At 34.0% G+C, this 24,472-nt stretch overlaps 4 protein-coding genes across 4 annotated transcripts; 3 read left to right on the forward strand and 1 right to left on the reverse strand.

Annotated features, from left to right (window-relative positions):
- Positions 1-337: 337 nt before the first annotated feature.
- LOC126682277 (endoplasmin homolog) lies at positions 338-5,310 on the reverse strand. Its single transcript, XM_050377889.2, has 15 exons — positions 5,144-5,310; positions 4,868-4,988; positions 4,609-4,762; positions 4,414-4,494; positions 4,074-4,185; positions 3,865-3,991; positions 3,611-3,749; positions 3,105-3,222; positions 2,802-3,001; positions 2,474-2,689; positions 2,222-2,387; positions 1,888-2,026; positions 1,642-1,792; positions 1,123-1,527; positions 338-791 (listed from the first exon to the last, which is right to left on the reverse strand). The coding sequence occupies exons 1-15, from the start codon at positions 5,208-5,210 to the stop codon at positions 513-515; spliced, it is 2,475 nt and encodes an 824-aa protein (XP_050233846.1). The 5' UTR covers positions 5,211-5,310; the 3' UTR covers positions 338-512.
- A 5,008-nt stretch (positions 5,311-10,318) lies between these two features.
- On the forward strand, positions 10,319-11,162 carry LOC126664544 (uncharacterized). Its single transcript, XM_050356977.2, has one exon. The coding sequence runs from the start codon at positions 10,597-10,599 to the stop codon at positions 10,942-10,944; it is 348 nt and encodes a 115-aa protein (XP_050212934.1). The 5' UTR covers positions 10,319-10,596; the 3' UTR covers positions 10,945-11,162.
- A 2,691-nt stretch (positions 11,163-13,853) lies between these two features.
- LOC126664785 (E3 ubiquitin-protein ligase CIP8) lies at positions 13,854-15,218 on the forward strand. Its single transcript, XM_050357336.2, has one exon. It carries the CDS (start codon positions 13,975-13,977, stop codon positions 15,067-15,069), a length of 1,095 nt encoding a protein of 364 aa, XP_050213293.1. The 5' UTR covers positions 13,854-13,974; the 3' UTR covers positions 15,070-15,218.
- A 1,995-nt stretch (positions 15,219-17,213) lies between these two features.
- Positions 17,214-24,056, forward strand: LOC126664280 (DEAD-box ATP-dependent RNA helicase 28). The gene is made up of 19 exons (XM_050356592.2): positions 17,214-17,588; positions 17,688-17,867; positions 17,954-18,022; positions 18,146-18,252; positions 18,436-18,514; positions 18,780-18,953; positions 19,304-19,452; positions 19,605-19,700; positions 19,885-19,987; positions 20,076-20,138; positions 20,740-20,801; positions 20,904-21,000; positions 21,381-21,499; positions 21,597-21,639; positions 21,839-21,940; positions 22,493-22,591; positions 22,671-22,754; positions 23,063-23,343; positions 23,735-24,056. The coding sequence occupies exons 1-19, from the start codon at positions 17,262-17,264 to the stop codon at positions 23,748-23,750; spliced, it is 2,250 nt and encodes a 749-aa protein (XP_050212549.1). The 5' UTR covers positions 17,214-17,261; the 3' UTR covers positions 23,751-24,056.
- Positions 24,057-24,472: the final 416 nt, after the last annotated feature.

Below are 24,472 nucleotides of genomic sequence, written 5' to 3' on the forward strand. Positions count from 1 at the left end.
CGACTGTATACGAATCCGTCATGTTTATTATAATTTTACGAGCTCAATCTGTTTTCAAACTTATATGAGAAATTAAACAATAGCAAAAGTCTAAGTCCGTCATAACAGCGAGCTGATTAGGGACTCAAATTGAGCTTGAATTAAAAGCTAACCGTCTATATCCGAGCCAAGCATACAGTCCCTTGATCAAGCTTAAACCCCACAAGCTGTGTTTACGGTGATCTACACTCGTATATTTTTGCCTCCTCCCTAAATGGAACTTAGGACATTGGTCCAATGTAACAATCATTTATGTCAACAAAGAAACAAGAGGTATGAGAAAAGGAAGCAACAGTACTTGAATACTACAAGGGTCGTGGATTAGATGCTAAAGGCAAAATTCTTGATTTTATGATTACATTAACACTACAAGCTAGAGTTCTCCAAGTTTGACAAATTGAAAAAAATTGCACAATGCAGCTGTTTCAACCTTACTCAAGCGAGTGACTAAAATGACCCGTGCTTAGGGCAATCTACAACTCATCCTTGGCTTCAGATGGTTCAGTATCCTCATCATCTTTGGAATCTTCAGTTTCACCCTTGAAATTGTCTTTTGTTTCCGCTTCGGTTTCAGTTTCAGTTTCTTCAACATCGTCTTCCTCCTCAACACTTACATCTGGACTGATGTCGAGACTAGTTCTCACCGAGCTGTAAATACGGGAGGCAAAATCCTTAGGATCCTCCAGCATGAAGCCACTCTCTAGTAGAGCTGTTTGATAAATGAGCTGCGCTGTTTGCTTCACACTTTCATCCTGAAGAACAAGACTCGTCAGTAATTAACAACAGCAAATACTGATGAAATGTCAAAAACTTCAAATTTGTGATGTTTACATAAATACAGCCAAATCTCAGCATTGCAATCAGCTACAAGATCCTAGCAAACTAAAAAAACAAACTCAAACTTGCTAAAAACATAACATTATAACTTGTTCTCAAATTTTGAAGGAAGTTGGTTTTCAAATGAGAAATATAATTACTTAATTATTTCCTCTATACTATGAGTTAAACAAAATCCAATTAACAACCCATAAAAAAATGGCAATATGGTCCCAAAAAAAAAAGTACCAAAAATAATAAAAGTACCTCAGAGTCCTTTACTACTCTCTCGCGAAGCTCCTTGATGATAGGGTGTCTGGGGTTGATCTCCAACACCCTCTTGCCGCGCATATATGCTTGCTTGCTAGCATCTGATAAAGTCTGGGATTGCATGATTCTCTCCATGTTGGAACTCCATCCGTACTTAGATGTAACTACTACACAAGGTGTATTATCCAAACGGTTGGATATCTTCACATCATCCACATTTTCATTGGCAAGGGTACCTTTCCACCACTTGGTAAGATCCTTGAATGATTCCTTTAGCTCCTTGGCTTTTGAGTCTTTGCCAAGTTTTAGACCCTCTTTGGACACATTCTGAAAATGTTTGCCTTCATAATCCATCAAATATTGCATCAGGTATTCATCAACTGGATCTGTGAAGAAAATGACCTGCCAAGTGACAACAGCATCAAATCAGAAGAAACAAGGGAGAAACAAGAGAAAGAGAAGAAATAATAATGTGGATAAACTGCATCCTTCAGGAAAAATATATAGAAATCATACCTCATAGCCTTTCTTGTTGAGTCTTTCAAGGAATGGAGATTTTTCCAATTGTTCCTTGTTTGATCCAGTAATGTAAAAGATATCCTTTTGCCCTGACTTCATTCTTGAAATATACTGATCAAGTGAAGTCAGTTTACCATCGGACTTTGAGCTGCATAATGAGATTCATTAACCAGAAATTATCACCAAAGAACTGTTAGACTTATAGAATATGATTAGGGGGTGTATGAAGAATAAGAAATTTACCTCTCAAATCTGAGAAGGTTTGCTAATCGATTTCTGTTGGTTGCATCTTCAATGATACCAAGCTTTATGGACTTGCCAAACTCATTCCAGAATTTTGCATATTGACCTCTCTTCTCATCGTCACTTGATTCCTCAACATCTGCATACGTTTATCAAAATATTGATGATTAGATAAAGTATCCATAAACCACAGAACATAGGTTGGCTAGTTAAGGTTTATAGTGAAAACGGTGCTATGTCAAGGGTGCAATAAATAACTTCTGTAGAAATAACTTAGTTCAAGAACAGAACTGCTAAGCATCTTGCAGTGGAAAGGTAAAGTTTGCAGTAATACCTTTCTTGTCACTGTCCTTAACCTCATCTGGATCTTCCTTGGCTATTTTACGGATCATATCAAGGGCCTTACGGATAAGTTTCTTCTTAATTGTTTTCAAGCTGCTGTGTTGTTGGAGCATTTCTCGAGAAACATTGAGTGGTAAAGTGTCGGAATCAACAAGACCCTGCTCGACAGAGATTACAGATAAGTGACAAACTACCTCTACAAATTTCGTAAGGCTAAATGAGATGGTATTTTAGCATTAATCACCTTCAAAAAGTTCAGATATTTAGGCAAAAGCTCATCAAACTCGTCTGAGATGAAAACACGTCTGACATAAAGTTTCAAATTGGATTTTTGAGCGTTGTAATAACTTTCATAAAGATCATGAGGAGCCTTTGGAGGCACAAACAAAACAGCCTTAAACTCCACATCGCCTTCTGCTGTAAAATGACTCCAAGCCATAGGCTTCTCATCACCGAAATCCTGTATTGCACAACAAAATATTTTAAAGTTGAAGAAAACTTGATTTTCAATAAAATTCTTTAAATGTCTTATTTTATTTATGGTAGAGCCATCATAAAAATCAAAAGCTTACCTTTGCTAGAGAATGATAAAACTTTGTGTACTCTTCATCTGTCACCTCCTTCGGATTTCGCAGCCATATAGCTTTAACATCATTCAAGAGTTCCCACTCATAGGTAGTTTCCTTCACCTTTTTAGTCTTTGGTTTTACCTCTGCATCCTCGTCTTCATCTTTCACAGATTCCTCTTCTTCCTCAGTGGAGCTGCTTTCAGCTGTTTGTAGAAATGGAAGAAACAAAAATTAGATTCTAAACAACTCGACTGAACACAGCAATAGCATATTAATCTGTACACAATTAGCTGACATGCTGCCTACTTTTTTCCTCTTCATCATTTGCTTCATCTTCATCAACAGGAACTTCCACGTCAACTTCTTTACTTGCCCATAAATAGATGGGGAAGTTGATGAATTCAGAATACCTCTTCACCAGCTCCTGAAAAGAGAATTTGTTATGGCAAACTGATCTAACCTTATCTAAAACAGTAATTCTTTAAATGCAAAAAGGAAAAGGATATTTAACCATAGCCAACATAAAAAATAAAATCTTAAAATTCAATTGAAGCCTTCAACATTCAGTACATATACCATGAAATTTAAATAGAACTTCATAATTTTTAAAAATAAATGTACTTTTCTAAGCTAAGCTGCAAAAGGAAATAAAGCTGATATTTATTTATTTTCCCTGATATATAAAATTCTAAAATATCATCCTACAGGCAAGAACCCAAGAAAATTTAGGGACAACAGCAAAAAGAATAGTTCTCAATAATAGTAGTCCAAAACTCTAATTAAAAAAATGCTATTGTGCTGAAGATACTAACTTTCAATTTACTCTCTTCCAAGTATTCTCCTGCTTCATCTTTAAGATGAAGTCTAATTTCTGTTCCACGTCCCAACTGTTCATTCCATGTGTCCTCAGAGATTGCAAATGCTCCATCAGCCTTTGATTCCCACACATACCTACATAGATGCAATAGTGAGTCATATTAATCACCTCAGTAACTCATATCATACATAAGTAGTATTTATTATTTAATTGTACAAGTTTGCCAAATTAATAATCATAAAATCTTACTGTTTATCGTCGTTATGTTTACTGATGACTTCAACATAGTCAGCAACCAGATACACAGAATAGAATCCAACACCGAACTGTCCAATTAGATTCAGGTCTCCACTTGTCTGCATTTTCTCCACAAATGCTGGACCCATAACAGAACACTTTTCATGAGAAATGGTTTAACACTTTGGACCCCTGGAAATATGCATGAGGAACATTTATACCTGAAGTTCCAGACTTTGCTATGGTTCCCAAGTTCTTGATCAAATCATCCTTTGTCATACCAATACCTCTATCACGAATCGAAAGAATTCTCTTTTCTTTGTCCAGTTTAATCTGATATTACCACATATAAAGAAATGCATAACGTAAAATACCAAAAAAATTGAACAAAATTATAAAAATTAAAAGGTTAGGTCGTAATTGATAAAAGAATCAAAGGTTTGGATTTAAAAAAAAAGATAGTTTGGCCCTCAAATAACTATAGCGCCTACATTATCAATTTATCAGCTACACTACAATCACAAATTGATACTCCACATGTGTATGTCTGAGATATGTTACCTGAATGTCAAGCTTGGTATTATCACCTTCGCCTAGAACCTCTTTATCAGTGAGGGACAGGAACCTGATTTTGTCTAGCGCCTGAATATCAGAACAGTCTCTTTGTTTAAAACATTCAATTAAAACACAACCAAAATAAACAAAGGAAAAATGTGCGCATCAATATACTGTAAATAAGAAGTTCCATAAGCTTACATCAGATGCATTGGAAATCAACTCCCTCAGGAAAATGTCTTTGTTACTGTAAAGAGAGTTGATAATGATATCCATAAGCCGAGACACCTCAGCTTGGAACTGAAATTTCTCCGCGTCAGCACGGATTGATCTTTTAGAAATCGACTCAGATTCCCTAATTTAAGACAAAATCAACATATTTAATTTAAAAACATACAGGAGCAGACTGCACTATAGCTCTCACTTACTTTAAAGAAACATTTTAAACATTTTAAAATACCTCTTAACAACATCAGAATCAGTGGATAAACCATGAGGAACAGCACCGAGTTTCTCCTCAATTTTAGGAGGATCTACGGGATTCTCCGAATCAGCTTCAGCATTTGCGTGTATATTCCGGCCTAAACAGTCATAGATCCAAACTTAAACTAACTAAGTAAAACAACATAAAATGAAATAACATTTTAATACTAGAAATTAAAATGTTAAATGATTCAGATGCCAAATTAAATCTGAAAAAATTCTCATCCAAATGAAACTAAGAAATGGAGAGTACCTTGATCTGAAATGAGAGAAAAAAGACATAACAGAAGCAAAGCGGAAGCGATCGTCCACTTCCTCATCGCAATTTTTCAGTGTCTAGTAGCTTCAGTTACAGAGCCTTTCAATGGCTAATGAGCATAAATAATGTGTTCGCCAATGAATTTTGTAGGGTGGTTTTAAATGAAGGAGCTCCTAGATCTCACCAAGTTAGAGCTTAAAATATTTCGATTGGGTTCCCACTGCCAGCATGGATAATCCGACGGTGAAAATTTTCCAGATGAGACGTGGCGGATGTTGATTGGTGAAAGAATCGGTAGTCGACGTGGAGAAAACAAGGGCTTTGGACGGTCCCACCGTCGACTTACAACTCCAGGTCTTATTGACCGATATTGGCTTATATTTGCCACGCTGGATCATCGAACGATGAACTGTGCTTAACTGACACGTGGTATATTTTTATTGGAAGTTCATCTTTCCATTGACGTGGAGTGACCGATGTTCTGGATTGCTCTATGCTACATGAATTATTTATTAGTTTGGCTGTGAAGAAGTTTGTATCTCAGCTGCGGATAAATATATCCGTGCATCTGTTTTAGGAAATTCGCTTTTGATGTATCTATGAGGGAAAATTATACAACACAACCGTGCGCCATGTTATTCGTGCAACAAATTAATAGCGGTTAGTTTTATAGAAAATAGAATGATAAAAAAGGGATTTTTCTATCGGAAATGTTCATTGCCTTGTTATAAAATAATATGGCGCAACGGTTGTACGAGATAAACACTCCATCATCAGATAACAAGTTGAGGAAGGGAACCAGTTAAATAAAAGAATTCCTAAAATGTTCTAAAAAAAGTTGAAAGTGTCTGATAACAAATTAAGAAAAGGAACCAGTTAAATAAATGAAAAATTAGATTCCTAAAATGTTCTAAAAAAATTGGGAGTACAAATTAAGGAAAAGGAACCAAGTTAACAAATGAAATTTTAAATTTCATAAATGTTCCAAGAATATATGAAAAGGAGCTCGTGTGCTAGTGCTCAAATTATTGGATCATGCAAGTCCAAAAACTTATCCTTGATAAATAAAATAATCATAATGAATCTTAAGATTTACCAAAAAACTTAATAATTATTATGAATCTTTAAGATTTACCAAAAAAACTACTACGTTTTTATAGTAGAGTGTAAGTATAAACAATCTTTTTGTGATTGTCCGATTGTTATGTACATTATATTATACATGTGCCAACAAGCTTTGTGTTTGTTGCCTAAATGTGTGGTAAGTTTCATATAAAGAATCACACATATTAACTCCATCCTGCAAACTCTGGTATCTCCATTGATCTTTTAGTTTGTTCATAAGCAGTGCTACATTGTGTGTTTTTTCTCTGGTTATGCTGATTATAAATATAGGTGATTGTTCAAGTCCGGATCAAGTCTAAACGGACTTGACTTTTTCAAACGCAACAGCTATTTCGATCCAAATTTGGTTCAAGTTTAATATTTATTAATCTGATCCAATTATGCGAGTTTGAATCAAATTTTCATATTTACATATACAAGTCCAACTAAAAATAAAAAAATTGAATATGCAAGTAAACACTCAGATTTATATTATAACACAAAATTTGATGAACATAAATAAGTAGCAAAGCTCAGCCAAAATCGGGTTTAACATGCCGAACAGATAACGATCCAATGATAAGCTCCAGCCCGGGCAGAGGGATAATGCCAGCAGGGCCAGGGCAGTCTTGTGTCCTTACTTGTCCAAAGGTTCAAATTGACTTCAGACTTCAAAGCAGTGTTTAAAAACTAGACCGGACTTGCCTGTTGAACCGGTTAAACCGGGAATCGGCTAGTGGCCCGGTTCAAAACTATAAAAAAACAGATTTTTTTGTTGAACTGGGTTGGACCGGATTGAACCGGTAAAAAAACTAGAGATTAAACTGGTAAAAAACCGGTGAACCAAATTTTTTTAAAATTTATTAAACCAGTTGAACCGGTCATTGAACATATATTTAAAACACTGCTTCAAAGTCCTTCTATTGATTGCACCAATAATTTTTAGAATTTTCACACCAAACCTTGTGATAGTAACAATTTCACCACTGTTGAACCTTACAATAGGTTCTGTAACTCTTCATCAAACACTAATCTTTTGAACATATATTTAATTCCAGAGCTGCATTAAACTCTAGGCACATACATGAACATTGAACGCACAAATACATGAACAATGAATATCTCCAAAGGAATAGGTTAAACTAAAATGCAATGAATAAGCAGATTGCAATTTAGGTATCAAATTTTGGGCAAACATGTCCCAATGGATCCTTTTAAGGCCTTGGCCAAGAAACGAGGTCAATTTATATAATGGTACTAATTACACATGGAGACTTAGAAGTGAAATTGTTGAGATGATAGGTTTTATATAATGTCTGGTGGGATTTTGTAAGAAACTAACCAAATCGAATCGAAAAGATAAATATGGCTCCTAAACCCTAGATTATCTTCAGCGCTTTTGTAGAAGATGATTTTTGGCCAAAATAATTTTTTCTATTTACAAAAATAAATAGTTTGTTTACCATAAATTTCTAATTTGTTGGTTTTTTCGGTTGTTCTTGTGAAGAAATCAGGTTAAAATTAGTTATGGTTTTTCGGCGGCTTTAGAGTCTTTTCAGCGGCTCCAGCGTCATTTTCGCGTTTTTGGTGTCCTCCTCGATATCTATGGTATATTACGATGAGTTGGAATATTACATTTACAACTCATGATTAGATATGACACTATTGTAGTCGGTGTATTTCATTAAATAAAATTTTATCTTTTGACAACAAAAAAGTTTTACAATATAGTTTTTATATATCCTTTGAATTCCGTTTAGTTTTATATGTAAAGTCTCCCAAGTTAAGGTTTAATGTAATCCTGATCGAAAAATTGAACCAAACTAACAATAAATCATGCCATTTATATTATTTCAATTTAAAAAATCACAATTTTATAAAATTTGTTCAGATTAAGTTTGAAAAGGTTTAAAATACAGTTCAATGATTTGAGATTTTTTTTTTTGTCGAAAAATGATTTGAGATGAATGCACAATTTCTTTTATTAGGATGCACCAGCGACTTAAAAAAGTTAGAGTAAAGTACTATGAGATTTTCTACATATATTATAATTAACAGTTTGATACTCTTTTTAAAAAAATCATATTTAATGGTCGAGCACTTTCAATTTCATTAACTATTAGATCCTTCTGTTAATTTAAGGTGCCAAATTTGTTAACGAAATTGAAAGCGGGGTACAAAAATGTCTGAAAATAAGTTAATGGAGGGGTTTAATAGTTAATATAATTAAATGTAAAATGACCATTAAATAAAATTTTAAAACAAGAGACATCAAACTGTTAGTTATGGTACAATTGAGGATTTTAGAGTAATTTGTTCAAAAATTTATACTTGTGGTATTTGAACTTATCAAAGTTTGTTATTTCATTATCCGTATTTTTATTTTTCACAAGTTTCAAAAAGTTCAAACATCATTTATATTATTTTCCTTTAAATATAATTAGAAAAGATAAAGCCGCACTAAAGTGTTGAGTCATTCTCATGGCCTAATCAACACCTTGTTTATACTTGGATGGAAAGTGAAGTTGTAAATTAACTTTACGCAACAGCAAAAACAAGGATTTTATTTTTTATTTTTCCGTATAGCTATTTTTTGAATGATGAATTTCCTTATGGCTATTAAATTAGCAAAATGTCATCACATCAAGGAATAGCCAAAATTAACCCAGAAAATAACTTAACAAAAAAGTTGGTTCATATCATGTCTTACATCAAGAAAAAAAATCACATATGTTTACATGAAATCAACGTGCAGGACCATTGCATTGATGACATATAAAACTTAGGTCCAATTCATATACTCTTTGTTTTTCTTTTTTAATTCTAAAACTTCTCAATAAGCAAAGTTTAAAACGCTTCCATGTATAAAAAATATTAAAAAACTCTAAAAATCAACTATGATGGCTCGAAAAGAAGCGGACGGCTTTATTAAAAAATACAATCTAATTTGATAACCACGTTCGACCACCCTTTGAGCGAACTAAAAATTTCCCAAATACCAATAAACTCAGTAGAACACGAGTTAAAATCGTTTCGATACTTGAATAATCTAACCACCGCTGGCCCGCGCCATTCACTCCATAACAATACTTTCCGACAAGATTGCAGCTGCATCATCGTTGTTTTTTTACTTAGCCGTTATACGCTAAATTTTATCACTTCAATCACTTACATATTTTTAAATTTTAATAATAACATTATAAATCCACTTATTTATTATATTTAGACAAATTTAGTATAGTTATAAAAATTAATGAACCCTATATTTTAAATAGAGGATCAAAAATGATGAAAGTTCATTTCTTTGATAAATTACTTCAAATATTTTATATAATTTTTTTTATCAGATATCTTTGTTTTATTAGATATAGTGATTATTTCTTTATTCGTCGAATACCATAAATCAAAATGCATTATACTATATAATATCTATAGCATAACATTTTTTTTTTATAAATTTCAAAAAAAAAATCCACTAATTCTCTTAATGATTCTTAATTTATAGTTCTCAAAATAGTTCTTTCTGGGTTTCTAAATGGTTCAACATCTTTTATATGTGTTTAATTGACACATTAAAAGATCAATAATATTTGTTATCCTTTTTAAATTTAAATGTAAATTTATACTATATGGTTTAATAGAAAAAACTAAATTTATGTTGGTTAATTACGTTAAATTAAAAAAATAAAACTTGATAACAATGACTATTGATGTTAGCTTATTATATATCACATTGCATTTGATCAAGTACGTAGGAAAATAGCATTGAAATTCAATGTTAGATTCTTATATCATACCGGTGAGGGATAATACACATACGATGCTATCTTTTTAAATACTCTAAAACCGGTGAATATATATATATATATATATATATATATATATAAATATGGATTAAATATTCGTTATACTCAACGGTGGATGAAAAAATAATTTTAAAGTTTAAAATTGTAGCATTTATGCACAAGTATAAATAATGAAATACTAAAAATATGTGTATTTCATAAATTGCTATGTGACACAAATGGTAACAATTTTCGGTATAAATAGAACTAGATAGACCTTCCACATTTCTTCCAATAAGGGAGTGTGAAGTTAGGGAGGATAAGCTCGATGAGAAGGTAAGCAAATTAAAAGAAATTAATCAAATCCTATTTTTTTCTGCAATTTCTTTTTGATTAAATTCCCGACATTCACTATAGTCGCATTAAATTAAATCAAATTAAATTAAAATATCTACCCCCTTCTAAAATTCTTTTTATCTCTCTCAATTATGATTCGTTCATCTCCCTTTCACTCTCCTTTTTAACACCTCAAAACCTCAGTTCTAAGAAGCGGCGGAGATGGCGGTTTCTGATGCAGTAATTGGCAATTTAACGACGATCTACGTGGCAGTGATCGCAGTAATTAAGGCGTACTGTCTGGTATGTGGACAGAGTTTCAGCGGCGGAATTGTGCTGATTTTGTCTACTACTGTTGTTGGTTTGATCTTGATTGGCTCGCTTACATGGGACGTTTCTCGAAAAGCTACGTATGCAATTTCGCGAGATCATCACAATAACAATTTCCATTCTCACGAGATGTGTAAGGGCGGAATTTGCTGGCATGGAGTGGCCGTCCGGTCGCCGGCTTCTCAGGTCCGATTCAGACTGCCTCAACATCAGCAGCAGAATCACTACGCCCCTCTATGAATTGAAACCGCAATTTAATTATAAGGGGGAAATTGGAGAAGAATAGTTTTGCTTACGGTGTTTTTGTAGATTTTGGGGGTTTTGTTAGATAAAAAGAAAAATTAGAGATATATCAATATTAAGAATGTGCATAAATAATCAAAAATTTGATACGTTTTGGTTGGTCATCCATGTTTTAAGTTGTTGTTAATAGAGGTGAATTGGATGCTCTTTGCTCTCGTTTTTCTCTCTGGCTTTGGTTAAATTTCCATCAAATTTAGTTGGACAGAACTTGGCAGTAGAAATTTGAACTGAAATACCAAGCTGAAAGGATCAGAGGTTTTGTATAATGAATCTAATTTATTTCCTAAAAAAGGCTATTTTTTTGGCATTTTAGGGCAGTTTGGATGACTAAAGTATCTCTAAATGCATTAAAAAGTTGTGGGTTCAAACCCCGTCCCTGTTCCGTAACTAACTACTAACTATTGAGATTCTAAAAGTCGATTATCATCTCTGACCAAAAAAAAAAAAAAAAAACAGACTACTGATCATTGTTGAAAGGTAGCGTCCCGTGAATTCTGGGCGAGGGAATTGCATTTCTTTCGGAAGGAGGTGCGGAATGCAACGAGTACCATCGCTGTCATGCTACCTACTGTGTGAACTAAAAGAGGGTCAATTTTTTTGGTTTCAATCTGTTCAAAAAGTTTCAGCAAATATCAAATCAACATTTCAAATTGATTGAGTTGGTGTTTCTTTATCAAGAAACTAATAAGCGCTGCATAATGCAATGCAATTGAAAGATGATGGTATTATGAGATTTAGATGAAACATTGCCATCCACTTTCTTTAGGTAGCATTTGATGAATTTTTTTGTTGCTTATCTAATTCTGCTAAATGAGTATACATAAACAGTTGCCCATTTGTTTCATAATTTTGGCCAAGCTGGATCAAGGCTAGATTGAGAAGTACAGTGTAACACCAATCCAATCTGAAATTCACTACATTATGAATTAGTGTTGATACAATTTCTATTCAAACAGATTAGGCGTGGCTTTTACCAAAATGAAGTCAAGTTTCAGTACATACACTGCTTTGGTCTGGTTGATCTAACTTCTATTGTTTTGAAATTTTTTCCATCTATTTCTATCAGTTTATCGCACCAAATTATGCTCTTCATAGTATTTATTTTTACTATTTTTTAATAATTAATGAATATACATAACTGGACTCATGACTTTAAAAATCATTATATCTGGTGCTCTTTTATTAATTTTATCAATTATCTAATTTGAAAGATTTTAATTTAAATAGTGGTGAAGTTAAAGGCATAATCCATCCTCAGGTCCCTGTATTTTTTATTTTTTATTTACTTGGTCCATAGTCTACTTTTCTTCTTTTATTAGTGTCTATAGTTTTCACTTTTTATTTATCTAGTTCATGTACTTTTGTTTTTATCAAGATCTTTTGTAAATTTATATTATTTTCTTATCTTTTATGAAGTTTCATTTTTTATTTACTCCGTCCCTAATCTACTTTTTAAGGACTAAATTATTAAGAAATTTGATAATAGAGAGAATAAGTAAATAAAAAGTGAAAGTATAAGGACTAATTAAAGAAGTAAAATAGATCAGGGACCAAGTAAATAAAAAATAAAAAACACAAGGACCTTAAAATGGATTAAGCACAATTTAAACCCTATTTTATTTATATAAATAATTATTTCACATATTCATTGTATCTCATCATTGTACAACAAATCAATAAGATATATGAATTTTCGATTTTTCTATAATTCCTATATAATGGCGAAATAAATACACACATTTTTTTAGTTTGTTGTACAATCCGCTGATTTGTCCTTCAAGCGATGGTATAAGGTTTGAATTTTAAGAATTACGGAATCGATTAAAAAATTGTTAAATAAAAGTTATGAGCCACTAATACCATATTAAGGTAATCCAAAACATATGTGCTAATCATACTTGTACTAAAATTATGTTCAATTGATTTAGTTGAATATACTTATCAATTAAAATAAAAGTAAATAAATTTTACTATAGCTGATAAAATTAAGATTTATAAAAATATCAAACATTTTAATTTTTGTAGATTTTCTTTTTTCATAGTGCTAAAATCCAAGACTTTGTATTTTTCATTATTTCGCATATAAATACATTCAAAAATATATGATGAGAGTCAGTTTTTTTGTTTTTTGATGAAGGGAAAAGGGTCATTTATGCCCTTAAAGTTTGCCTTTAGGATCAAGTATGCCCTCAACGTACAAAAAGGTTCAAATATGCCCCTAACGTCTTAGAAAATGAACAACCAGGCCCCCGAATTGGACAACCAGACCCCTAACGTTTCATTTATACGTCAAAATTAGGGGTATGGTTGTAAACATTTTAAGACGTTAAGGGCATATTTGAACCTTTCCGGACGTTGAGGGCTTAATTGATCCTGGAGATAAACCATAGGGGCATAAATGACCCTTTTCCCTTTGATGAATAATGAGAGTAAGAACATTATGTTGACATCAATCAAATGTTTATGCAACATAAAAATATAAAAAAATCCAACCGCCTTTTAAACATAATAAAAACTTTAATCAAGCTGCTACAAGGTACAAACTACATATATTGTCAATCAGAACAAGAAAATAAGAAGAATGAAGTCATTACTGATCATAGCTTTAAAATATGATAAAACGACACCTTTTCCACAGTACTACATCAGGTGCCACGACTTGGTCATTAACCTTCAAAATAGCTATGTTAATGTTTACAACTTACAAGTCGTTTCAAAAGCAAGTCAGAGACAAACAAACAAACCTCTTACAGATACAATTACCCAACAGCCGTTAGATTGTCCAGCGCATCATATAATTCAGCCAGTTACGTCCATCAGACGGCTGTACATCAACCGCATCAACAATCTACTTACAATAATTAACGACAGTAAGTGTACCAATCGACTCTCTCTCTCTACCCACTTTCTTCGCAGCTTCCTCTTCTAAGCGGGCGGAGGTCCTCGGCCGTATCAACCCACGCTGAAATGGCCGATAGCCCGTCTCAGTCGCCGACACCTGGTCCGGTATCGGAAACCGAAGCGACGCCGCAGTACTGGTGTCACCACTGCGAGAAACGTGTCTCAATTGAAACCCTAGCTAATCAATCTGATGTTATTTGCCTTGAGTGCAAAAATGGTTTCGTCGAATTAATCGCTGCAACGGCAACCGCACCTTCTGCTACTCCTTCGTTCACATCAGACCAGGATGACGAGTCTTCTTTTGGATCTCAATTCCTTCAAATGATTCGCATAATCGCGCAAGCGGCGCGTGATGAGGACGCTCCCCCTCCTCTTCCGCAGGATTCTCAATCTAACGACGATTTTCTTAGGATCGAGCTTAATGGATGGGGCAACGATGAGGACGACGAAGACGATGATGATGCCGACGGCGCAAACAACGAGAATGAAAACGAGAACGAAGAGAACAGGGGTGAAGGAGAGCGAGGTGATAGATCTGATAACGAGAATGAGGAGGAGAACAGAGAGGTAGATTATGAAGAAGACTTGAGGAGACGGCGGCGCGATATTCTCCGTCTTCAGATACGTGATATTGCGACCCGAGCAAGAAGTGGGCGTAACCGGATCCTTGATTGGGCTGAGATTCTTATGGGACTGGAAGATAACTCCATCGAATTTCGCCTTGAAGTCCCCGAAACAGATAGATACATAGGTAATCCTGAGGATTATGTGGATGCCGCTGGATATGAGACGTTGCTTCAGAATTTAGCTGAGAGCGATAATGGAAGGAGAGGGCCTCCACCTGCTTCGAAATCTGCAATTTCCGCATTGGCGACCGTTGTGATAACATCTGATAACCAAACTGAAGCATGTGCTATATGTAAGGATATGGTTAATGTTGGTGAAACCGAGACTAAATTGCCTTGTGGGCATGGCTACCACGGGGACTGCATTGTGCCTTGGTTAGGTTCTAGGAATTCCTGCCCTGTTTGTAGGTTTGAATTGCCGACTGATGACGTGGAGTATGAGGAGGAGAGGAAGAAGAAAGGCGCCGCAGGAGCAGCAGCTGCAGGTTTGGGTGGAGCCTCAGGTTCTGGTGGTAATAGTCTGTTTTCTGATTGATTGGTACGTTTAAAAACCAGTTCAAAAGAAAGGAAATTACTCCGCGTAGTTTAAATTGTTCATGTAATTTTCGTTGTTTTGCTTTTCGTGGATTAGATAAAGTTGGATTGACTTCCATTTTCGCATTAATGTAAATAATATTTTACTTAGTTTTCTTATAATCATATTACTTGCTACCTTGCATACAAGTTGAAATTGGAACATTTATCTTAAATTTGTGCATTCCAGGGGTTGAAGATGATTTCTTATAGCTGTTGATTGTCTTAGTTTAGTTAAAGGGCAATGTACTCGAGTCCTTGCTATAGTTGGTCTGCATCTCATTTTAAATGGCAACACATTTGTTTTTTTTTTTTATGGTTTATGGTGGTGGTATTAGTCTCTGACTGGTTGTTATGGATACCTTGTATTTGTAACTCTTACTTGTGCTTAATTGGAAGGTGTCATCTAGTTATATAGGGCTGTTCGTCTCGTCTGCAATTGATTATGATATCCCACAATTCTCAGAATCACAATCTGTGCAGAGGCTGGGAAGTGAACAGCAATTAGAAGGTGTAGTTCCTGGTTTTCGTTATGCATATAGCTGTATAGGCATATGCTGTTCAGATCTGTTTCATAATTCATCTTTCTAGTAAATGAAGATGGTTTTGGATGTTTCTAGGCTAGAATTTTTGAAAGGAAATTTGGCGGAGGAATTTGTAAGTTGATGGTAGCTTCTATAGAGGTTTGAACTTGACATTTTTGCAGCTGTTCAGTGTTCAGCATAAGAATTAAGAATTGATTTGTTGCATAAACGTTGGCCTTTAATTTGCCTGCAATTACTAATTTTTTAAGTTACTGCCAAGATTTGAATCCACACTTTTTCTGATCCTATTCTAATTGCTTTTCATTTTACTTTACATATGATATAGCTTATTTGACAGCAAAAAGTGGAACTTTTACTTGCATCATTGGCATCACATTGAACAATAGCATTTTAGTTGCACGCAGAACAGCCATTGTGGATGCATTTTAGATTCTTGTTCTCTACGATCTTTCTATTTTGGAGTAAGGAAAAGGAAAATCAAATTAATCAGTGGCTAGAGACTCTTCATTTTGTCCATCTTTTTACAGGATTTGCTATCAGATGATGGCTTTTATTTCGTATGCAGCCTTGGGTTACCAGGGTGTTCCATTAGTTTTTAACCGGCTTAATACTGCTACGGTAGTTTAAAGAAACAACATTAATCTGTGCAGAGACTGGCAAAATTATTATATATATAATGTATAGTTTTGAAATAATTATTTTATAATAGAAAAATAAAATAAGTATTTTATAAAATAAAAACTCATAAAAATTAATGACTCATGAATCTATATAAATTTAAATTTAAATTATATTTTTTAGAAATAATTACTTTTATAGTGAGATAAATATATGTAGTTTTATATCAAGAATCTATAACTCAAATGGTCTAAATGAAAGCCATAAATATTAAGTATATTGGCGAAATAAATCACAACTTTTCACTTTTATAGCGATTGAAGCCTAATATTTAAAACATTACGAAACAAGTTTTAATTTTTTAAATTTGTATATTTTGTAGCCTAATTTCGAATTCCAGTCATTTTTATCATTTTTAGGCTACATAGAGCAAAAAATGAGGAAGGTTAGGATTTTATTTGTAACATTTTTAAAATATTAGAATCTAATATGCCAATATATGTATCTAAAATGACTGTCATGTATGCAAATAATTGTCGGAAAATGGTATGGGTTACAAAATGTAAAAAATAGAAAGATTGAGATTTGTTTATCACGTTTTGCTAATATTCCTAATACCATTTTCGGAAAATGGTATGAGCTACAAAGTGAAACGTTGGAATCTGTTTTGCTAATATTCCTAATACTTATGGCTTTCATTTGTTCGATTAATCAAAACATCGACGTTCATGTTATTTTTTTTTGACAAAGACACATCAAAATGGATAAGAACATTTTTTTTGTTATAACTATTTAAAAATTGGAGATTATATGGTTAGAAATTGAATAGAAGGATTTTCCAGTGAAAGAATTTAAATTCAGGGATGTAGATGAAAATTATCCGAGAAATTGAGCAAAACAAAAGAAATTACAAAATATAGAAAATGTGGTGGTATAAAAGGCGAAGTTGAGTGACTCCATCTTTAAACCCAAAACCCTTCTATTTCTCACTATGGCTAAAAGCTTCGTATTCGAACCTCCCAGCGACGAAGAGCTTGAATTTTCCCACGAGGAAGAAGAAGACGAAGAAGAACAAGGCGAGCAAGAAGAACGAGAAGAAGACGATACTACAGCTTTAAATAATCGGAAAAAACAATCACCATGGGACCTTGCTTCGTACTCTGAATCAGTAGCAGAAGAACATGCTCGCAGAAGCACTACCTCTATCGATTTCAAGATCTCCAAAGCCCTAGAGCACCGCTCTTTCCCGCTCACTACTCCCGACGATGACGACGACCGCCGCAGCGACACAACCTCCGATTCAGAACCTCACAGACAAGTAAGTAATCATCTCGAATCCCTATCATTTAAACCTAATCCACACTTTGAATTAAGAGATTATAATTCATTTCGGTTTATTGTCATTTGCTTGAATCAGGAAGATTACAAATCTGAAGAGGATGAAGATGCCGCAATTACTCCCGTTGAGACTAAATCATTTTTTGCACCTTCTGAGGGAACTTCTTTTCATGCTAATTCGTTTATGGAGCTCAATTTATCCCGTCCTTTGCTTCGGGCTTGTGAGGCTTTGGGTTATACTAAGCCTACTCCAATTCAGGTTTTATTTTCTCCGTCCTTTCTTTTTATTTCATTTTTCTTAGATTATTGAGTACTAAGATTTTACTGTTCTTATTACTGTTGTAGGCAGCTTGTATACCACTGGCACTCACTGGCCGTGATATTTGCGGGAGTGCAATTACTGGCTCTGGAAAGGTATACTTGTTTCAGTTTCGTATTCGTTTAGAAAGCTGATTGTATACACAATGGCACTCACTGGCCGTGAAGAGAATAAAGCTGCTTTTCTTGTTTTCTTCTAAATTATTTGTATGTCTGCAGACAGCTGCCTTTGCTTTACCTACTTTGGAGAGATTGCTTTTCCGTCCGAAACGACTGCAAGCTATACGTGTCCTCATTTTAACTCCTACTAGAGAGTTGGCTGTTCAGTGAGTGATTACTTTAAGTTTTTGATGCCCGTTTGTAGCATGATTTTGTGGAAATATGTTTCCGGGAATTTTGTTCTTCTATAGTAGTTTATTTTAATTCTGTGAATTTAGTTAATTCTTTGTATTTATGTTTTTGTTGCCAGGTTAATTAACATTCATTTCAATTTTTACCTTGAATTGCAGGGTACACAGCATGATAGAGAAAATCGCTCAGTTTACCGATATTAGATGCTGCTTGATTGTTGGCGGTCTTTCTTCAAAGGTTGCTTCAATTTCTTTTTAATCTAGTATTACTATCAGGTTCTTATCATTTGATAGGCGCAACATGTTAATTTTTTAAAAAATAGTGATATGATGTGTATCTGTTTAGCTCCAAAAATTAAAGGAACATTTTTGGTTTTAACGACAAACATTATTGACAGCCAAATTTACTATATGAGGGTCTTCATTTTTTCCTTTTTCTTATTTGTAGTTTTATGTCTATTACTTCTAAAAAATTTAGGATGGCTATATTTTCTTAATTTCAGGTACAAGAATCTGCCTTGAGATCTGTGCCAGACATTGTCGTAGCAACCCCAGGAAGAATGATAGACCATTTACGCAATACTATGTCTGTGGATTTAGATGATCTTGCAGTTCTGATCCTCGATGAAGCAGACCGCCTTCTGGAACTTGGATTTAATGCCGAAATACACGAACTGGTACTTTTGACTGTTTTGTCATTTTGGCCATTTGAGAGATCTAATTGCAATTATAAATTAGCAGCTGTGCAAGTTTGCACTTTTGCACTTTTGGTTTGGAAATATTTATTCTATCTATAACTTTTCTCATAATTTCCTTCGAGATGCCAAGAATTGTGCCTCCTAGAGTAATGGTTGATTTAATAATACATTGCCTCATGAAGTAATTTGTTCTTGAATGCTTATTTTGGAGCAATCTTGTGCAGCTTGTAGACATAGAATAACTGCAATAGACCAATTTTGGTTTATATTAATGTGATGCGAGTATGCCATTATTACTGTTATATTTCTCAGCAGTTATTAATTTGCAGGTTCGACTATGCCCCAAAAGGAGGCAGACAATGCTTTTCTCAGCTACAATGACGGAAGAAATTGACGAACTTATCAAACTTTCACTTACTAAACCACTGCGTCTGTCGGCGGACCCATCTGCAAAACGACCGGCAACATTAACTGAGGAGTATATTATACCTATCCCAACTTCTACTCCATTGTCTTTCTTTTTCTCAGTGGTTATGCATTTTAGTATGCTGTTTCGCACACATAATTCGTAAAGCTTTTAAATTTTTCTGATTCTGTATGCTTATCAGGATATGGTTTTCTCGTTTGCAGGGTGGTTAGAATACGTAGAACACGTGAGGTGAATCAGGAGGCTGTTCTTCTTGCATTGTGCTCAAAAACATTTGCGTGTAAAGTGATCATCTTCAGGTTGTTTATCATGGTTACATTAACAAATTTCTTATTGATTTTTCTGTTTCTAAATTATAGTATACCATATATTCTGAAGCCTTGACACGACTATGCTATAGCTGTGATATTGGTATTGTTAATATGTTTTTTTTTTTCCATATTTGAGTTATGGAATTAATGACCAATTGAATTCTATTGGCAGTGGAACTAAGCAAGCTGCACATAGGTTGAAGATTTTGTTTGGATTAGCTGGTTTTAAGGCTGCTGAGCTTCATGGAAACCTTACACAAGTCCAGCGTCTTGATGTGAGTAGCTTATTTTTGAATGTCTCAAAAGTATTGTTGGTTAAAGCTTATATCCGTATTTGAATCTGACTTACGATTTATGGTTTAGGCTTTGGAACTCTTCAGAAAGCAGCAAGTTGATTTTTTGATTGCAACTGATGTAGCTGCTCGTGTAAGTAGAGATAAAATACTATATTCGCATAGTTCGCTAGCAATTTTGTGACCTTCTTGTTCATATACAACATTACCTCCTTGACGGTATTTCTTATCAGTGCTCATGATGGCACATGATTTTTAGTTGCTGCACTTTTAAAATGAATGGCAGTTTAATTCTGAGTTTTGAACAATTAACAGTGTGTTTTCCCTTTTATTTGATGTTTGAAAATAGAGCAAAGGGTCATCGCGGTCCCTGAAATTGTGCAGTAGGGTCAATTAACTCAAACTTAGCAATTTTAATCAATTAGGGTCCAATACTCGCTAATTTTAGGTCAATTAACCCCCAAATTATACAAAATAAAAGCGTTCACGAACCGTGATGACCCAATTTGGGGGTTTATTGACCTCAAATTAGATGCTATTGTCCCTTACTGATTGAAATGACTAAATGTGAGTTAATTGACCTCAACTCTCAAATTTAGGGACAACAATGACCCTTTGTTCTTTGAAAATAGGGTATTCTTACTGCCTCTACATTTTCCTCCTCTCTATGGTTACCTTATCACTATCAATATTTGTTTTATATTCTTTGATATTTTCTTCATAAATTTTTGTAGGGACTTGACATTATTGGCGTTCAAACAGTTATTAATTATGCGTGTCCTCGTGAACTGACTAGGTGAGCATGTTATACATTTCTAACAGCGTTTTTTTTATTCCTTTGTATATCCATGTGCAGAAATTCTTACTAAAATCTCCTATTTCTTTGTCTTTGTACCAGCTATGTTCATCGAGTGGGTCGTACAGCAAGAGCTGGTAGAGAAGGTTATGCTGTTACGTTTGTGACAGACAATGATCGCTCTCTTTTAAAAGCCATAGTGAGCCATGATTTTTCCTTCTTTCTTTTGGGGCTTGTTATGTCAAGTATTTTTTAAGGATAAATTGAGAGTTTTTGTTTTAATGCTAATTGGATATGGTATGTCAGTAAAACCATACACTTATCATTATAATTCATCTTAGCTGTTTCTTTTGTTGGAGATATTCTGATTTTCACCTGTTAAATGTATCACTAATGATTCTTATGAAATATTTTTTGAGGCTGTATGCTTTATATTAGATCTGCTATGCAAAGCAATAATTTTGAAATTAAATTTATAAAAGGATGGTTAATTGAAAACAGTCCCAAAGTTGCTTTCTTTTATTTGCTTCGTCAGTTGAGCATAATATGACTCACTAGGCGGTTTTATCAATGCAATAGGCGAAGAGAGCTGGTTCAAAATTGAAGAGCCGTATTGTTGCAGAGCAATCAATTTCTAAGTGGTCTAAGATAATTGAGCAAATGGAAGACCAAGTAGCGGCCATTCTTCGAGAAGAGAGGTTTTTTGACTGTGGTTCATTGTTCCAAGTTCTTATGTTTGACCAACACTTGCTTTTTCTGAATTGTGCTGAAGTGAAAAGTATTGCATTACTGCAGGGAGGAGATAGCTATGAGAAAAGCAGAAATGGAAGTAACAAAGGTATTTATGTCCATTGATGCACTGTTTCAATGTTGATGCCTTCCCAAATTCAGTTACTCGGTCATGGCTTCGATACTTGTTATAAGTGTCCTTATCCTGCCATGGCATCTGTCTGAACAATCTTTATCATCAGTAAATTTTCTCCGGTGCCTACTGTAAGCATTTGTTTTGTTATGAACATTGTTTTGCAATTGCGCAGGCAGAAAATATGATTTCACATAGGGATGAAATTTTTTCACGCCCCAAAAGGACATGGTTTGTAACTGAGAAAGAGAAGAAGCTAGTGGAAAAAGCAGATAAGGTAGTTTATGATGGTTATTGAATTTCAATTACACCACCTACAGTTGTTCAAAAAAAATTACACCACCTACAAAGCAGTCTCATGTGAACATAAGTTGGCATACAATAGATGATTACTATTTCTTTGACCATTAAAATTGCCGATGAAATTATTGCCGATGAAATCATTTAGATTCTTGCTAATGAATATTATGCATCATATGAGATTCTACAAATTTTAACATGATGGAAGTTGTTTGTTTGATGTGGATACAGTGATGTCTATCTTTTGAACATAGAAATGACGAGTATGTCTAATTTGATTTTAGGACAGACCTAGATGGCTGAATAAGATTTATGCTCTAGCTTATCACATCCATTTATATACAAGGAGAAGTGGGCTAGAGACAGATGGTATTTTTCATATTGATGTATTAGTATCTGTTAATTGTGGGTGGAGTACTTACCAAAGATGTTCCTTGCTTTGTCGATTGTTTTTTCTGCTTACAGTATCAGCTAACTTTCAGTTTCATAATTTGAGTATTTAACCGACGATACCTAATCTCCATGACAGGCATCAACTGTAAAAGAAAATGGTCATGGGAGTAAAATTATCAGTGCCCAACAGGCTGAAGAACTTAAGCTGAAGGAGAAGAGGAAACGAGAGCATGAGGTATTCTTCTCAAAAATTAGTTATGTTTTAGTCGGAAAGTATATTTTTAAGGACTCATCACTGTGCATATGTTGGACAGAAAAATTTGCCTCGGAAACGGCGTAGAAAATTACAAGCAGCCAGAGAGATGTTGGAGGATGAAGATGAAACTAAACACTCAGATGTATGCATCTTCTCTTCTGCACATTTAATTTATGCATGTATATAATGTAGTCACATTGCATTCAATCAACGGATTTTTCTGATTTTTTTTCATCTAATTACATTGTAATCGTGTACTTTATGCATATTGGATAAAAACTGATGAGTTTGTTAATTTGCGAATATGGACACTTAATCCTTATATTGAAAGTGCTTTCTACTTATCTAATGATCCTCAAGTCTAAATTGGTGTAATTTTTTAGTTCAACGTTTAGATTTTCACTTAGTTGCATTGACATCTTGGTATTTACGTCAATATAAATACTGCAGAGTTCTGGGAAAAATAAGAAAGAAAAGACTGGATTGTCCCTAGTTGACCTAGGTTATCGGCGGGCAAAAGCAGCCAAGGCTGTGAAAAGGGCACTAGATTCAGGCAAGATTGTAAAAAAGGCTGAAAAGAAGTCAAAACATCCATCCCAAAGAACTAAGCCGAGGGCCGAAGAAATGCAGGAGCTATTCCAGAGTGACATGAGTGAGGGCAAGCGGAAGAAAAGCAGTGGGGGAATACGACCCAACAAAGCTTCCAAGAATTCATTTAAGAGCAAATCACGGTATGATACAAACTAAATTATCTAACTTTTCTAGCTCTGCTGTTATGTTCCAACAGGTAGCAATAGCATGCTTTTATATGGATGTCTTTCTGGCATAAAATATAAGATGTAGACAGTATAGGAGTTTATAATGTGATATCCATGTTCATATAGTTTTGCTGGTGGCAAGTGTTATAAATAAGTATATCTTAAGATGTGAGTTTCATGTTAAATTTTTAAAGAAACTCAGAATTTGGATAAATTTTAGCTCAAGTGGTTGATCATTAGGCTTTTTAAATTTTAATGTTTGCTGAATTTTTATACAAGTGAAAGACTCGGAATGAAATATTCATTGCCTTTTAATTTTATGATCTTTGTCTGCCTTGTTTGATGAGATATTTCTCTTGGCTAGGTATAAGCGAAGGTAGAATCACCAGAGGTATATGCTCCATGAAAGTGATCGACCTCGGTGTTGTTACAAAAGGTCCCATCATTCGCTAGGTCTCTGCAGAAAAATGGCGATGTAACAATATATACCACAATTTTATAAGGGAGCATGCTGCAAATCAAGTTGCTCGACGTCGTTTTCTTATCTTAAACAAGAGAGAACATTTCTCAAGCTAATTGTTGTTGACTGTGATTTGTAATCTATTTTTTAAAAAAATCAACATGAATATTTATATCAGCTCAAAATTATAGCAGTAATTGTAAAATTCGAGAAAATTTTGATGACTTGACATAGAACAAGGCCTATGCTATAGCATAAATTTCTTGATTGCATATTGTCGTATAAATTATAAAAAAAATAAATCAAACAACTGTGCCATAGTTACATAAGTTTTAAATTTTTTAAAGTCAACTTTTTAAAACAAAAAAAAATTATAATATACAAGCTAATCCATCACAAGAAAGAAACATTTAAATGAATCAAGAGGCATATAAAAATGGTTTTAAGAATTGGAATAAGTGATTGTACAAAACGATAAAATCTTGATCTGAGACTATAAAACATCAATAGAAAATGAAACAAACATACCATAAAAAATTCCAAGAAGGAGCATTTATTAGAAAAGCAAAAAAAGTAAAAATATGATTGGAGAGCTAGAAGCCGGATATCATCGTCAAAAACTACCAAATATGGCTTCCTCTA

Source organism: Mercurialis annua, linkage group LG1-X, assembly GCF_937616625.2.
Source record: "Mercurialis annua linkage group LG1-X, ddMerAnnu1.2, whole genome shotgun sequence".
NCBI lineage: Eukaryota > Viridiplantae > Streptophyta > Magnoliopsida > Malpighiales > Euphorbiaceae > Mercurialis > Mercurialis annua.

Coding starts and splice junctions, on each gene's coding strand:
- LOC126664544 (XM_050356977.2), top strand. CDS start 10,597: ATGGCGGTTTCTGATGCAGTAATTGGCAATTTAACGACGATCTACGTG.
- LOC126664280 (XM_050356592.2), top strand. CDS start 17,262: ATGGCTAAAAGCTTCGTATTCGAACCTCCCAGCGACGAAGAGCTTGAA. Junction 18,515..18,779: donor TTGGCGGTCTTTCTTCAAAG/GTTGCTTCAATT, acceptor TCTTAATTTCAG/GTACAAGAATCTGCCTTGAG. Junction 20,802..20,903: donor TGTCCTCGTGAACTGACTAG/GTGAGCATGTTA, acceptor TCTTTGTACCAG/CTATGTTCATCGAGTGGGTC.
- LOC126682277 (XM_050377889.2), bottom strand. CDS start 5,210: ATGAGGAAGTGGACGATCGCTTCCGCTTTGCTTCTGTTATGTCTTTTT. Junction 4,763..4,867: donor GATTCTGATGTTGTTAAGAG/GTATTTTAAAAT, acceptor GTCTTAAATTAG/GGAATCTGAGTCGATTTCTA. Junction 4,186..4,413: donor ATACCAAGCTTGACATTCAG/GTAACATATCTC, acceptor TGGTAATATCAG/ATTAAACTGGACAAAGAAAA.
- LOC126664785 (XM_050357336.2), top strand. CDS start 13,975: ATGGCCGATAGCCCGTCTCAGTCGCCGACACCTGGTCCGGTATCGGAA.